Source organism: Chanodichthys erythropterus, chromosome 10 (assembly GCF_024489055.1).
Source record: "Chanodichthys erythropterus isolate Z2021 chromosome 10, ASM2448905v1, whole genome shotgun sequence".
NCBI classification, from domain to species: domain Eukaryota; kingdom Metazoa; phylum Chordata; class Actinopteri; order Cypriniformes; family Xenocyprididae; genus Chanodichthys; species Chanodichthys erythropterus.
The window spans coordinates 34,137,527-34,149,893 of NC_090230.1; the positions used below are offsets into that span (position 1 = coordinate 34,137,527).

The 12,367-nt window shown below is 36.3% G+C and overlaps 1 protein-coding gene across 1 annotated transcript; it reads left to right on the plus strand.

The window, feature by feature from the left end:
* The first annotated feature begins 225 nt into the window (after positions 1-225).
* Positions 226-11,653, plus strand: LOC137028539 (poly(ADP-ribose) glycohydrolase-like). Its single transcript, XM_067397475.1, has 16 exons — positions 226-350; positions 3,788-4,312; positions 4,418-4,504; positions 4,669-4,773; positions 4,865-4,936; positions 5,025-5,111; positions 7,748-7,908; positions 7,992-8,104; positions 8,644-8,716; positions 8,793-8,868; positions 8,946-9,093; positions 10,055-10,133; positions 10,241-10,349; positions 10,444-10,534; positions 10,635-10,763; positions 11,519-11,653. The coding sequence occupies exons 2-16, from the start codon at positions 3,788-3,790 to the stop codon at positions 11,635-11,637; spliced, it is 1,974 nt and encodes a 657-aa protein (XP_067253576.1). The 5' UTR covers positions 226-350; the 3' UTR covers positions 11,638-11,653.
* The last annotated feature ends 714 nt before the right edge of the window (positions 11,654-12,367 follow it).

The following is a 12,367-nucleotide window of genomic DNA, read 5'->3' on the forward strand; positions in this document are numbered from 1 at the left end:
GGTTTGGAAAAACTTGAGGATGAGTAAATTACAGAATTTTAATTTTTGGGTGAACTATCCCTTTAAAGAAGACAAACGACAGCAGTCATGTGAAGAAAGATGAGATTACCAAAAAAGGGCTCTCTGTTATGAAGCGGTTTAGACCAGGAAACACTATGACTGAATCTAATATTTATTAATATACATGAATAAATGGTTCTGGTGTTTTTGCATCACGTACTGCAGTTCTCAGGAAGTGCCACCAGCTCAAGCTTTCACTCCGCGCGCTCACTTTCGTTCTGTTGCCTCAAGTCATCACAAGCAATCACAGACACTGGACGACAACAACACGGACTGACACCACCGAACAAGTGAGTAGATGTTCCATTTTCTGCACGTTCTGTCTCACTTGTATCATTCGTAGAACTTCGCGGAAGTTACACTGTGGTCTCTATAACAACAGTGCATTTGACTGAACGCGCAGTTGAGAAAATCGAAAGTGAAAGAGCTACAGCACAAAACATTAAAGCACTGCATACTGTATATAACTAAGTAGGCCTATTTATTTAAACGAACGAAAGAGACGAGATGTACTAGGCTATTTCAGCATACTCCCTATCGGAGTTGAGTGAGTTTTATTTACACTACGTCAGCTACTAACGTTATTACGTACGCTTACACGTTCACAAAACATTTATTTTGTTGCCGTAAAGGTTTACCATGTAATCATATTTACCACAAAAATTAATAATATCCGAATCGAATTAAGACGCGATTTTTTAAAGTAATCAAATATATATTTTTAATATCAGTTATAAGAACACGTTTAAACAAAGCGAAGTTTACAGATTAAAGATTTACATTATTATGTATTAGCGACGTGACGCCCGATAATGTCGATGTAAAACTTTCTCACTGTTGTTATAGTTACCCCTCATGTAGGGTACAACGGGGCTAAAGGCACATCTTAAGAAAAATTGTGCTTTTCACTACTCTCAAAGTATATGATTGCAGGAAAAATATATAGGTTTGTATTATACATTGATGGAGAAACAGATATTGTGTGAAAAAAATCATAAAGTGGTTAATTTTGTTTAAAATTTAAAAAAAAGGCACACAGTAATCAAACAAATATTTTAGCTAAAATAATGTTTTAAATAATGACTAGGTTATTAGTTGTTCAGAAGAATATCTTTAGCAAAGTTTGTACTATTTTCTGTTTATTTTGATAAATAAAATAATTAATTTTTGTTCAGTAAATATACTGCCATTAAAATAGGCCTATTTGATATATATTATATATATATATATTATTTAAGAAATATTAGATTTAAAAAATACAGAAACAATATTATTTAAAAAAGTAAAGATTCTGGAAGCATTGAAGGAGATCCCATAATAGCCTATTTAATATAGAATTACAGTAGTAACAATAAATTATATTTTATTATGATATGATTAATATATTTTTAAATATGATTGTTTCATTATAAATATATCTTTATCTCTAAGATGGATACCCAATTTGATATATGATATTTGCTATGTGAATCTAACCATGTCATGTCAACAAATGGAAAAGTCAGCCAGCTATTCATTATCATGTTAATTATTGTGCCTTTTGCCCCAACAGCAGGGGCGCTTTTTACCCCAAATACCATACTTTTACATATTTACCCATTAATAAAATTGTTGCTTGAATTACTTTGAACAAAACTGAAAATCATTAAGAAGACCTTTGTCTGAAAATACAAACATTAATTTAAAGCTGCAGTCCGCAACTTTTTTTGTGTTAAAAATTTACAAAAATTATATAATGAGAATATACTACATGAATCCATTTTCCAAACCGTGTTTTTGTCTTATCCTGAATCATAATGGTACACTTATAATAAGTGTTTATATTCTGACTATTTCAGACTGGACTGGTAGGACTCGCCACAGAGTATCACATTAACTTCACGACTCGCCGTAGACACAGAAAAGTAGCTCCGGCTACATTGTTCCTCCGCAAGACGCGTGCAGTTCTGTTTATTAACTGCTAGAGGGCTAAAAATCACGGACAGCAGCTTTAATGGATTCTTATTTGCTACTTAAAGCTGCAGTCTGTAACTTTTTGGTTAAAAATGATTCAAAATCAATTTTTGAGCAAGTTCATAACCAGCCAGTGTTCAAAACTATCTCATTATCTTGTCTCGATTCACAACAGTAAGCTTGTAATAATGTTTTATAATAAGAGCGATATGGTGGATTTCCACGGGAAATTCTAGCATGCAGCAGTTCGTCTGTGCGTCATTACGTCACGTCCGTGAACAGAAAGGAAGGAGTCCAGGCTAGTCGGTTTTATCACGTGAGGATGCTGCTGGTAGCGGCACATTTATAGTCTTTTCTCACAGCAGCTGGAATAATTAAATTTATCATTTTGATGACGGATTGTAATCCAGAAAGATCCAAATGACAATCATCAGTGACAACAGGAGATTCACTCATAGTCAAAAAGCAAAAGACTTTGGACTGTGGAGTGGCTACAGAAATTGAAATCTACAGGTAACGCTAATATACACATACCCTGTGTCTCAATCAGCTCCCTAGTTCAGTAGTCAGGGCACTGACCAGGGAGTCGGCCATTTTAAGGGCTGTCTCAATCGCAGAATCCTTCCAGGGCACTGAAACGTTCGCTCCCTGAAAAGTCCCACAATGCACCGTGAAAACCAGGGAGCATCGATGCTCACTATGCTCCCTTAACCGAAGTTCTGAAGCACGAAACTTGAATCACGTGAGCCAACTCACTACACATAACGATACGCAATAGATGTTTTTAAAAAATACAAACCGTTATTTTATTATATTTCAGCATAAACATACATCGCTAGACAGGTAATGAACATAATCTAGCTAACATTTATAATTTGAAATGTTGCACGTATATGTAACAAGCAAATAATGAATCATAATGTACTTCAAATAACATTACAAGTAATGTCAGAAAATATCAGCTCTGTTGTTGTTCATAAATACCACTATAGTGATGTACAATGAGGATTTCGCCGGAAATAGAGTCATAAGTGTCCCAATGTGTAGTGAACCAGCATCTTTTACTGTCCTTACCAGTGCCCGAATTCGTGTACACGATATACTGATTCACGAGCTCGGGAGCTAGGGAACTGATTGAGACACACCTATAGTCATAGTAATGCTGAAGTTGTTAACAATAACAATTTGAGAACAATATAACAGTAATAATAATTTGCACGGTTTGGCATGATCCGAGCTAAGCGATCGTTAGATTTAATCATCATTGGCAGCGTGATTTATTGTAGGCCTAATGCTTTTTTCCTCAGTTGGTCAGAACAAAAGTGGCAGAAATGTTACTTACTTGTTCAGAAGATATTTTCCAGTGAAAATTCTTATATTGGTCATACTTTCAAGACGTAGAATCTGTGATTCTGAAGTACAGTTTCCACACCGGTGCGGTGACTGACAGCAAGCATTAGATTCATCCGCGCTGACGAGCTGTGCCGAGGCACAACACATGTACAGAGACTTTTCCGCATATGACTGCAATTGCAGGTTTCAAACAGAGATGGCGACAAAGAGGAAAAATCGCGGACTGCAGCTTTTAATCAACATTTTAAAAAACATCAAATATTAGATCAAACTACCTCGCGTTAAGGTTCTTTGTCTTTTGTCAATGATTTGTTTAAAAACTTTTCGTTTAAAAAGCCATTCATTTAAAAATGTTGTTAAAACCATACGTAGTTTAAATCTGTTTTATTATTCTGATGTTTTTGTTTTATCTTGGCATTAGATGTCGCACCACAACAGCGATCAAATGAGGGGTTGCCTCACTCATACAAATGGAAACACTGTTGATCATTCATCAAGAGGAGAACCAAGAAACCAGCGCTCACAGACTGATCCTGCAGGCAAAGGGGCCACAAGCCAGACCACATCTAGTGACACTGGGGGCACAATGAATAAAAAACCACCAACATCTAGTGAGACTAAAGGTGAAGTGAAAGTAGAAAAAATGGTTGCATCTTTTGAGAATGCACAGAAGGGGGACAAAAAATCCACATCTGATGAGCATAGAGACAGAAAGGCCCAAAACCCACCCTCATATAGTGCATCTGAAAACTGCAGGGCCTCAAACCGGCCCTCTCAAAGTGAACCTATGGACACTTCACATGCTTCCAGCTCAGCAACAAGACCAAAGCGTGTGATAGAACTGGGACCAACATATCCCATCAAGAAGCTCAAGACAATGGAAAACTTCAACACAGATTCCCATGAAAGGCCAACTCCAATGAATGGACATACAATACTGATAGATGTAAGAATCATGTAACTTCATCCTAAATTCCTGTATTCTTTCTGTATAATGTGTGCTATGAATATTAATTGAGTCATGATTCATATTCCTGGCTTGTTTGAGCAGATACCATATTTCCAAAGAGGTGTAATTGTCCCTTATGAAGGGAAACATGTTTGGGATTCCAACCATGTGAAGTTACCACATATGTATGTAAGTATGACCATCCAGAATGCTTTTCAAACAAATCTCTCTCTCTCTAAAGAGAATCATTTCTATATAGAGAGCTTTTCTGAACAAGTAGCTTATGAAAATAGAGAGGGTATTCATTATTTATTCATATTCATATTGAGTAATCATTATTCCCATAACCACAGCCTGCATCCCACCAGAGGTCCCGTGGATCACCCTCTCGCTGGGACACCACTCATGAAGCGCTGAACAGACTCACCAAAGAACGTTTCTCTATTGGGGATATAGAGGTACTGCAGCACTAAACAATGTCATTTACACTAGCTGAGGCGTGTTTATCATGATGTGACCTGCTGTTATCTGTCTGTTGTCTATTTGTAGTCCGCAATAATGTCGTACAATTCCAGCAACAAGGACAAATGGACATTTGATGCACTCTATTATTATGGTCGGGTTAGTGAAGCCTTCTCCAAATCAGAGGAAAGATAAATGTTAGTGTGAAAATACAAACTGATGACAGATGTGTGTCATTCCTCTACAGAACATACACACAATGGACAATATTCTCCATATGGTGATCCCAAAGATGGCCAAACTGGCACTTGATTTACCTGATCTCATTAAACGGGTATGTTACAGGTTCCTTTTTTCCACATACACGTCTGTTAATTAAGAGTCCCAAAGTATTAGCATTGAAAGCAACATTAACATGGTACACACTGTATGATTTTGTAGTCTGAGACAAAGTTTGTGAATTTATTTTGTCATATGGAAAAATTAAAGTTGTATTTTAAAAATGTTTATTTGAAATGCAACATAAATCACATTATTAATGTTTCTTTCACATTAATATTGTACCATGAGAAGTTAAAGTTCAATCCGATTAATGAGCACAAATTCCCTCTTTTCCGCAGCAATACTTAAATTTGAAGTGTGAATAAAGATAGCAGAATGAATGCAAATGTCCTGTTAAAAATCACTGTAAATCATCACCATATTACATTTACATTACATTGCATTCACATTTTATCAGTTGTGTTGCTTTCTCTGAGATTACTAAGATCATTGAATCTGTCTTAAAGTCTGTCTTGGCTTTTATGCAAGATTTCACTGGGCTCATACTGAACAATCTGACGAGCAACTACCATACAAGACCAAAAAAATATAGCCAAAAGCAGCAATTATCGGGGTTCAAGCTCTTTAAGGCCATTAGGCACATGTGTAAAAAGGTGTTATATTATATTTAGAAAGCATGTAACCACTTAGATCATAGATGTAGAAGACCATTTACAGCCAATACAGGAAATTTACCATTAAAAATAAATGGTTTATTAAGCTTTTTAACAATTATCAAGGTTGAGCCAAAAAACTGGGACTAGTTTGCCAAAGTTGGTTTTGGAAATAATCTTCAATATTTAACGAACCATGGACAGCGGTGGTCCTAGAAGCAAAGTTGCTTAGAATGAGGAGTTCTGAATGTTGTGGGCGTGTGTGAAAAATCGTGCGATACACAATCCTTTACGCACGTGAAAAATGCGAAGGCGCCCCTGGTGGCCGATTTCTCTAGAATTAGAATCAAACAGGCCCAGCAAGTTTCGTTCCGATCGGCCTCCGTTAACCCTTAAATGCATGACTGTTTCGCCAATCATTCTTACATATTCGGGTCTTTATCGACCCGGATCTTTATCTAACACGGAAGGATTTCTACCTGTCGCGATAATATAAAACTCCTCTGAAATTAGAGTAACAATTACAGAAGAATAAAATAAAGCATATTTTGTTACCTTTTGGAGCTGGAAAGGGCTCAGTTTGAGCAGATGTTTTATGCCATCATCACTGTCCTCGTCAGAGCTCATTTCCCAGTAAATTCAGCAAATAATGGGCTAGTTTTATGTTTGAGGTCACGAATATGAGCCCATTCGCGATCTCAAACATATTCTCAAAACTATATAATTTTCAACATCTTCAAAGTGAATATTTTGATCGCCAACAGCTTCACCAGATCCATCCAGTAACAGTTACAGTCATATCTGATTGCATTCAGTACTTGCTCTGCAGTAAATCGCTGAGCCATTTCATGTTTTTCGTATAATTTCATTTTCTGTCTGAATGAGTCGTCACTTCAGCATTGTGTATCAGACATTGCCTCCTTGTGGAATAAAGGTGAATTGCACTTATTCCGTCATCTAAGGTTCAATTATTGTTGTGCAGAAAAAATATACGTACACTCATACACACCTCGGGTCGTTAGCGACCCTATACAATTTTTACAAAAAATGAATACAAAAATAGGCACTCTTTTATAATTTTATGATTTTTTTCTTGTTATATTCTTTATAATGAATTGATTGAGGAATACCAAGAAGGTTGATGTCTAACTTTAAAAAATGAACGAGGAGGAGGGTAGTGAATGACGTCCTGGGTCACTAAAGACCCGAGGTATGCATTTAAGGGTTAACCTTGTCTTATAGATGCTCAAACTTCATTGGCCAACGGCGAACATGTTTTTTGAGTGCGTCAGTGTCCTCATAAAGAGTTATGGCACCTCGGACAAAGACACCGCATGCCAAATTTTTCAAGTCGATCGGGCTAACGGTGATTTTCATGTTTTTTTCCTGTTATAGCGCCACCAAGTGGCCAGTCGCCTATCCTTTTTCATGTAACCACAGAATGAGCTCTTACATAGGTGTGTCGAGTTAAAATATCTCATTCCGTTCATGAGTTATAGCCATTTTAGTAAAAGTAGCTCCGCCCACTTTGAAAGACCGTGAATCGAAATTTCAACTTTTTTTTTTTTTTTTTTTTAATAATTATTGACAATCAGACTCCAGAGAATCTTGTTGCACTGCTTTGGTTTAGATCGGGTCAAAAACATAGGATTAGTTCGCAAAAGTAGGTTTTTCAAAAAAATCCAAAATACCTGAAAATTTTGCTACAATGACCAGCGAATCATCTCGTCTATCTTGAGCTAAGGATTCCAATGTATAAGACACTTGAGTCTACGCTTAATGATTTGGGAGTGACAAGCCAGTGAGAATGCTGATCCTTGGAAATTTTAACAATTTCAATAGGGTGTTTTAACAATTTCAAGTGCTAGGCACTTGAAACCCTAATATTTTTTTGTTTAGTGTCCACCATTTGTCAAACTATAATAATGTCCCACTGGACCGGAGAAACATATTTAGATTAATTGCATTGCTTATACAAGTTTTTTAAATGCAAGTTTGCTGTATGTATTTTTAAAACTGTACTCTCTGTCTCTAGCCCATTCCTCTACTGCGACAGCAGCAGAACCAGGCCATAACAATGTCTCAGCAGCAGATTTCCAGTCTGTTAGCAAACGCCTTCTTCTGCACCTTCCCTCACAGGAACGACACTAGTCCTGGTTCAGAATACGCCAACTACCCAACCATTAACTTCAGCAGGTGTTACACTGATCACATTAGACTGACACCGCTGTATTATACTGGTGCTGTATCAGTTATTTATTTCTTTTTTTTTGCTGTAGCCTGTTTGGTAGCCGGAATGACTCAGCGAAATCAGCCCTACAGGCAAAGAAAATGAGAGCCATACTCCATTACTTCGACACAGTGACAAATGAAAGTCCTCATCAGGATTCAGGTACTAAGAACACACTTAACACATGTCTACTGTACAGTTTGGGGTCTGTATGATATTTAATGTTTTTTGGAGAAGTCTCTTCTGCTCACCAAGGCTGCATTTATTCAATCAAAAACAGTAAAAACGCTAAAACTGTGAAATATTATTACAATTTAAAATAAGTTGTTTTTTATTGTAATATATTTAAAATTTGTATTTATTCCTGTTGCCAAAGCCGAATTTTCAGCATCATTACTCCAGTCTTCAGTGTCACATGATCCTTCAGGAATCATTCTAATATATTGATTTGCTGCTCAAGAAATATTTCTTTTAAGATGTTTTCCCGGATTCTTTGATGAATAGAAAGATCAAAGGAACAGCGCTTTGTAACATTATAAATGTCTTTACTGTCACTTTTGACCAATTTAATGTGTCCTTGCTGGAAATTGTTTATTAAAAAAACATACTGATCCCAAACGTTTGAACGCATGCACACATTTAAGGATGAGCAAGGAATTTATTTTGTATTCAGTCAAACAAATGTCCTTTAACTTCTTCAGCATCAAAACCAGATGGACTGGTTACTTTTGAAAGGATTTGCATTCCGTCACAATATCTCCCTAACTGGAAGAAGTAAGTTGCACTAATTACACAGTTAATAGACTAAAGTGAGTTGATACACGTCTCTTACTGATTGTGTTGGACTTAGTCGGAAGGAAACCCTGAAGAACCTTCACATCTCTTCAGAAGGATCCATTGAGAAAGAGGGAACAGGCATGCTCCAGGTCAGTCTCATCTAAACATCACAGTTTTGTACCTGTTCTTCAGATAAGTTTCACCTCCATCATGTTGTCTTGAACAGGTGGACTTTGCCAGCAAATATATTGGTGGTGGAGTGCTGAAGTCAGGACTGGTTCAGGAGGAGATCCTCTTCCTCATGAGTCCAGAGCTCATCGTGGCCAGACTCTTTACAGAGAAACTGGCTGATAACGAGTGTCTAAAGATCACAGGTACTGCGGGGGGAACTGACAAAAGTCGTAAACCGATTTCCATCAATTATAGGGATAGTTCATCCAAAAATGAATACCTTGAATGTGATGCAAGTCTCTTTGCCAAATACATAAATTTAAAGGGTTAGTTCACCCAAAAACGGAATTTCTGTCATTAATTAATGATCACCCTCATGTCATCCCAAACCTGTAAGACCTTTGTTTATCTTCAGAACACAAATTAAGATATTTTTGATGAAATCCAGGTATTGGCTGACACTGTACATGTGAACATCACGACGTATGCGTGTGATGCCGGCGCAGGTGCCGGCCAATAATGATTCGTCGTTCTGGTGTAGAACATAGAAGCGCTGCACTGTGTTCACTGTGTTGACAATGTAGGAGAATGACGGAAGAGAGTATTGAATAAAATTATTTTTGTTTTGTTTTTGCGCACAAAAAGTATTCTCATCATTTCATAACATTAAGGTTGAAACACTGTAGTCACATGAACTGTTTTAACAATGCCTTTACTACCTTTGAAAGTGGCAATTAAATTGCTGTTAATGAAGGAGTCAGAAAGCTCTTGGATTTCATCAAAAATAACTTACTTTGTGTTCTGAAGATGAACGAAGGTCTTCCGGGGTTTGTAATGACATGAGGGTGAGAAATTAATGACAGAATTTTCATTTTTTGGGTGAACTAACCCAATAACTAGGTCAATAAAAATGTCATTCTGTTCCACGGTCACAGAAATATCAGTAAATTTCATGCTACATTCAGTATGGAAGGTACATACAAACTTAATTACTACACAAACAGTAACTTCTTTGCTGACATACTGCTGAAAATAACATCTTAAATTTTATGAACATGTTTCAAGAAACATGAGAGTAAGAGTAAAACATTAGTCTCAGACTGATTGTGATGATGGATGCGTCACATTTTCTTCATCATAATCTCATCTCTAATGTCTCATCAGGGCCTCAGATGTACAACATTACTTCTGGCTACAGCAGTACCTTCTCTTGGGCGGGTCCATACAACGATTGCACAAAGCGGTAGGTACTTAAGACAAATGCACAAAATTCACAAGTGTTGAATTTTTCAAAAACATTCGTTTTACAGCCGTAAGTAAATGAGTGTAAATTGAGTCATTCATTCATAGGGACATGTGGAAGAGACGCTATCGGCAGATTGTTGCCATTGATGCTCTGGACTTCAAGAACCCGAAGGAGCAATACACCAAAGAGAATATAACACGAGAACTCAACAAGGTACTAGTTTTTACATGTTAAAATATTGATGTTTGCTATAGTAAGAATTTGATATCATAAGGTTATTAAAGCTTATACTGTGTGACTCTCAAAGGCATACGTGGGATTCAGCGGACAACCGAAAACAGCCATCGCAACGGGCAACTGGGGCTGTGGAGCCTTCAAAGGGGATCCTAAACTAAAAGGTAAATGAAGACAAAAACACACATCTGATTTGGAGAAATTGCTAACACTATTGATTGATTATGATAAATGCACAGAACAGAATGTGTTTGTCTTCAAAAGCTCTCATCCAGTTGATGGCTGCAGCAGTGGCTGATCGAGACATGGCTTTCTTCACCTTTGGCAATGAACATCTTGCATTCGAAGTACAAAGAATGCATGACATACTGTCCAAAAAGAGTGTGACCGTGGGTACGTACATAAACCGCGTTTGAAACAAACAGAAGCAGCTTATGTGCTCGTATTGATAGCGTAGGATTACGCAAATAAAAAATCCAATTCATTTTCCCCAAAAGAAATAGATCTTATTAGACAGTAGGCATAGGAAATTTTTATTCTTGCCAGTGCGCATTTTACTTTGGCACTAATTTGGGGGCAGCAATATTCATTATTATTCTTAATGAGAAACACAACAACTAGAAAAACAGCTAATTCTTTGCAGGTTACCTATTAGCATTGGGTTTAAATCTATTTAAAAATATTGCCAAATAGGAAATGAAATACATACCATGAGCTCTGAGGTTGATGACAACCGTTCAAAAGTAACTGATACTTTTAATCAGCAAGGACTCATTGAATTGATTAAAAGTGACTAAAGACATTTAAAATGTTACCAAAGATGTGTCTCCCAAGTAAATGCTGTTCTTTATATTTATTGGAAAAAAAAAAAAAAAAAAAAATTTTCCACAAAAATAACTTTAATTTAAAATATATTAAAACATTTGATCAAATATTTGCAGCCTTGGTGAGCATGAAACCTTTTTTAAAAAAAATCTTACTGACATTTCTGTATGCTTACGTAGAAAATTTCAGTGTTATTTGAGCTTTTCTATTTTTAATAGCTTAGTTTAATAGCCAAATTCAACAGTCAAAAGCGCAGTAAGAGTAATATTACTTCATATTTGAGTTTTGGTTTAGAGTACCCTGATCATTTCTTCTTTCGACAGATAAACTGTACAAGATCCTGAACGACTACTGTGGACACTACACACGTGAACATCACTCACCAAAAGACCTGTACAGGTTCATCAGAGAGAAGATTGGGCATCCAGAAAGCTCATTGTAAATCTGACTACTGTGAGATTCATATTCATAAGCTCTCTTCAGAGAAAAGTAGTCAAAACATTTCAGCAGTATTAAATATGTAAAGCTGCTTTGAATGTATCAGATTTCTGAAGGATCAGAATAATGAAGTAACAATACTAAAAAACTGCTGTATGCAATGTATTTCTGGACCGCAGGTGTCACGTTAGTCAAATTGTTTACCTTGATTAAAATAATTTATAGTCATTTAGGATTTATAGTAATCTTAGTATCATCTGAAATTGCACAAATCACATGTCATCATTAATGTAAAATAAACACTTTTCACGTCAAATATATAGTTTTCTTGCAACAGTTATGAGTACAAACATGCAGACAAATTGAAACTGATATGCTTTTATTGAATGAAGTCTTATAATAATATTCTGGAATAAACACAAACCTAAGAAAATAAATAAATCCTTTAATTTATGTCTGTAGAGAGTCTTTCTGCTTGCTGCATTATCTCAGCTCATTGTCAAAATGATTGTTTCAGCTTTCAGTCAGCTACTGAAGTTCATGATAATTTGGCACGGAGTGTTTAGAGGGGAAATGGGAGGGAATAAAATGAGGAAGAGGATGAAGGATATGTTGTCTTTACATAAAACTGCTAAATGCAGGCAAGCTAACTATTTCCTTTCACAATATTTAAAAAAAAAAAAAAGCATAGAGTTCCATGCATGTCCTTTAATGTCCTCATGCTATCATGACTT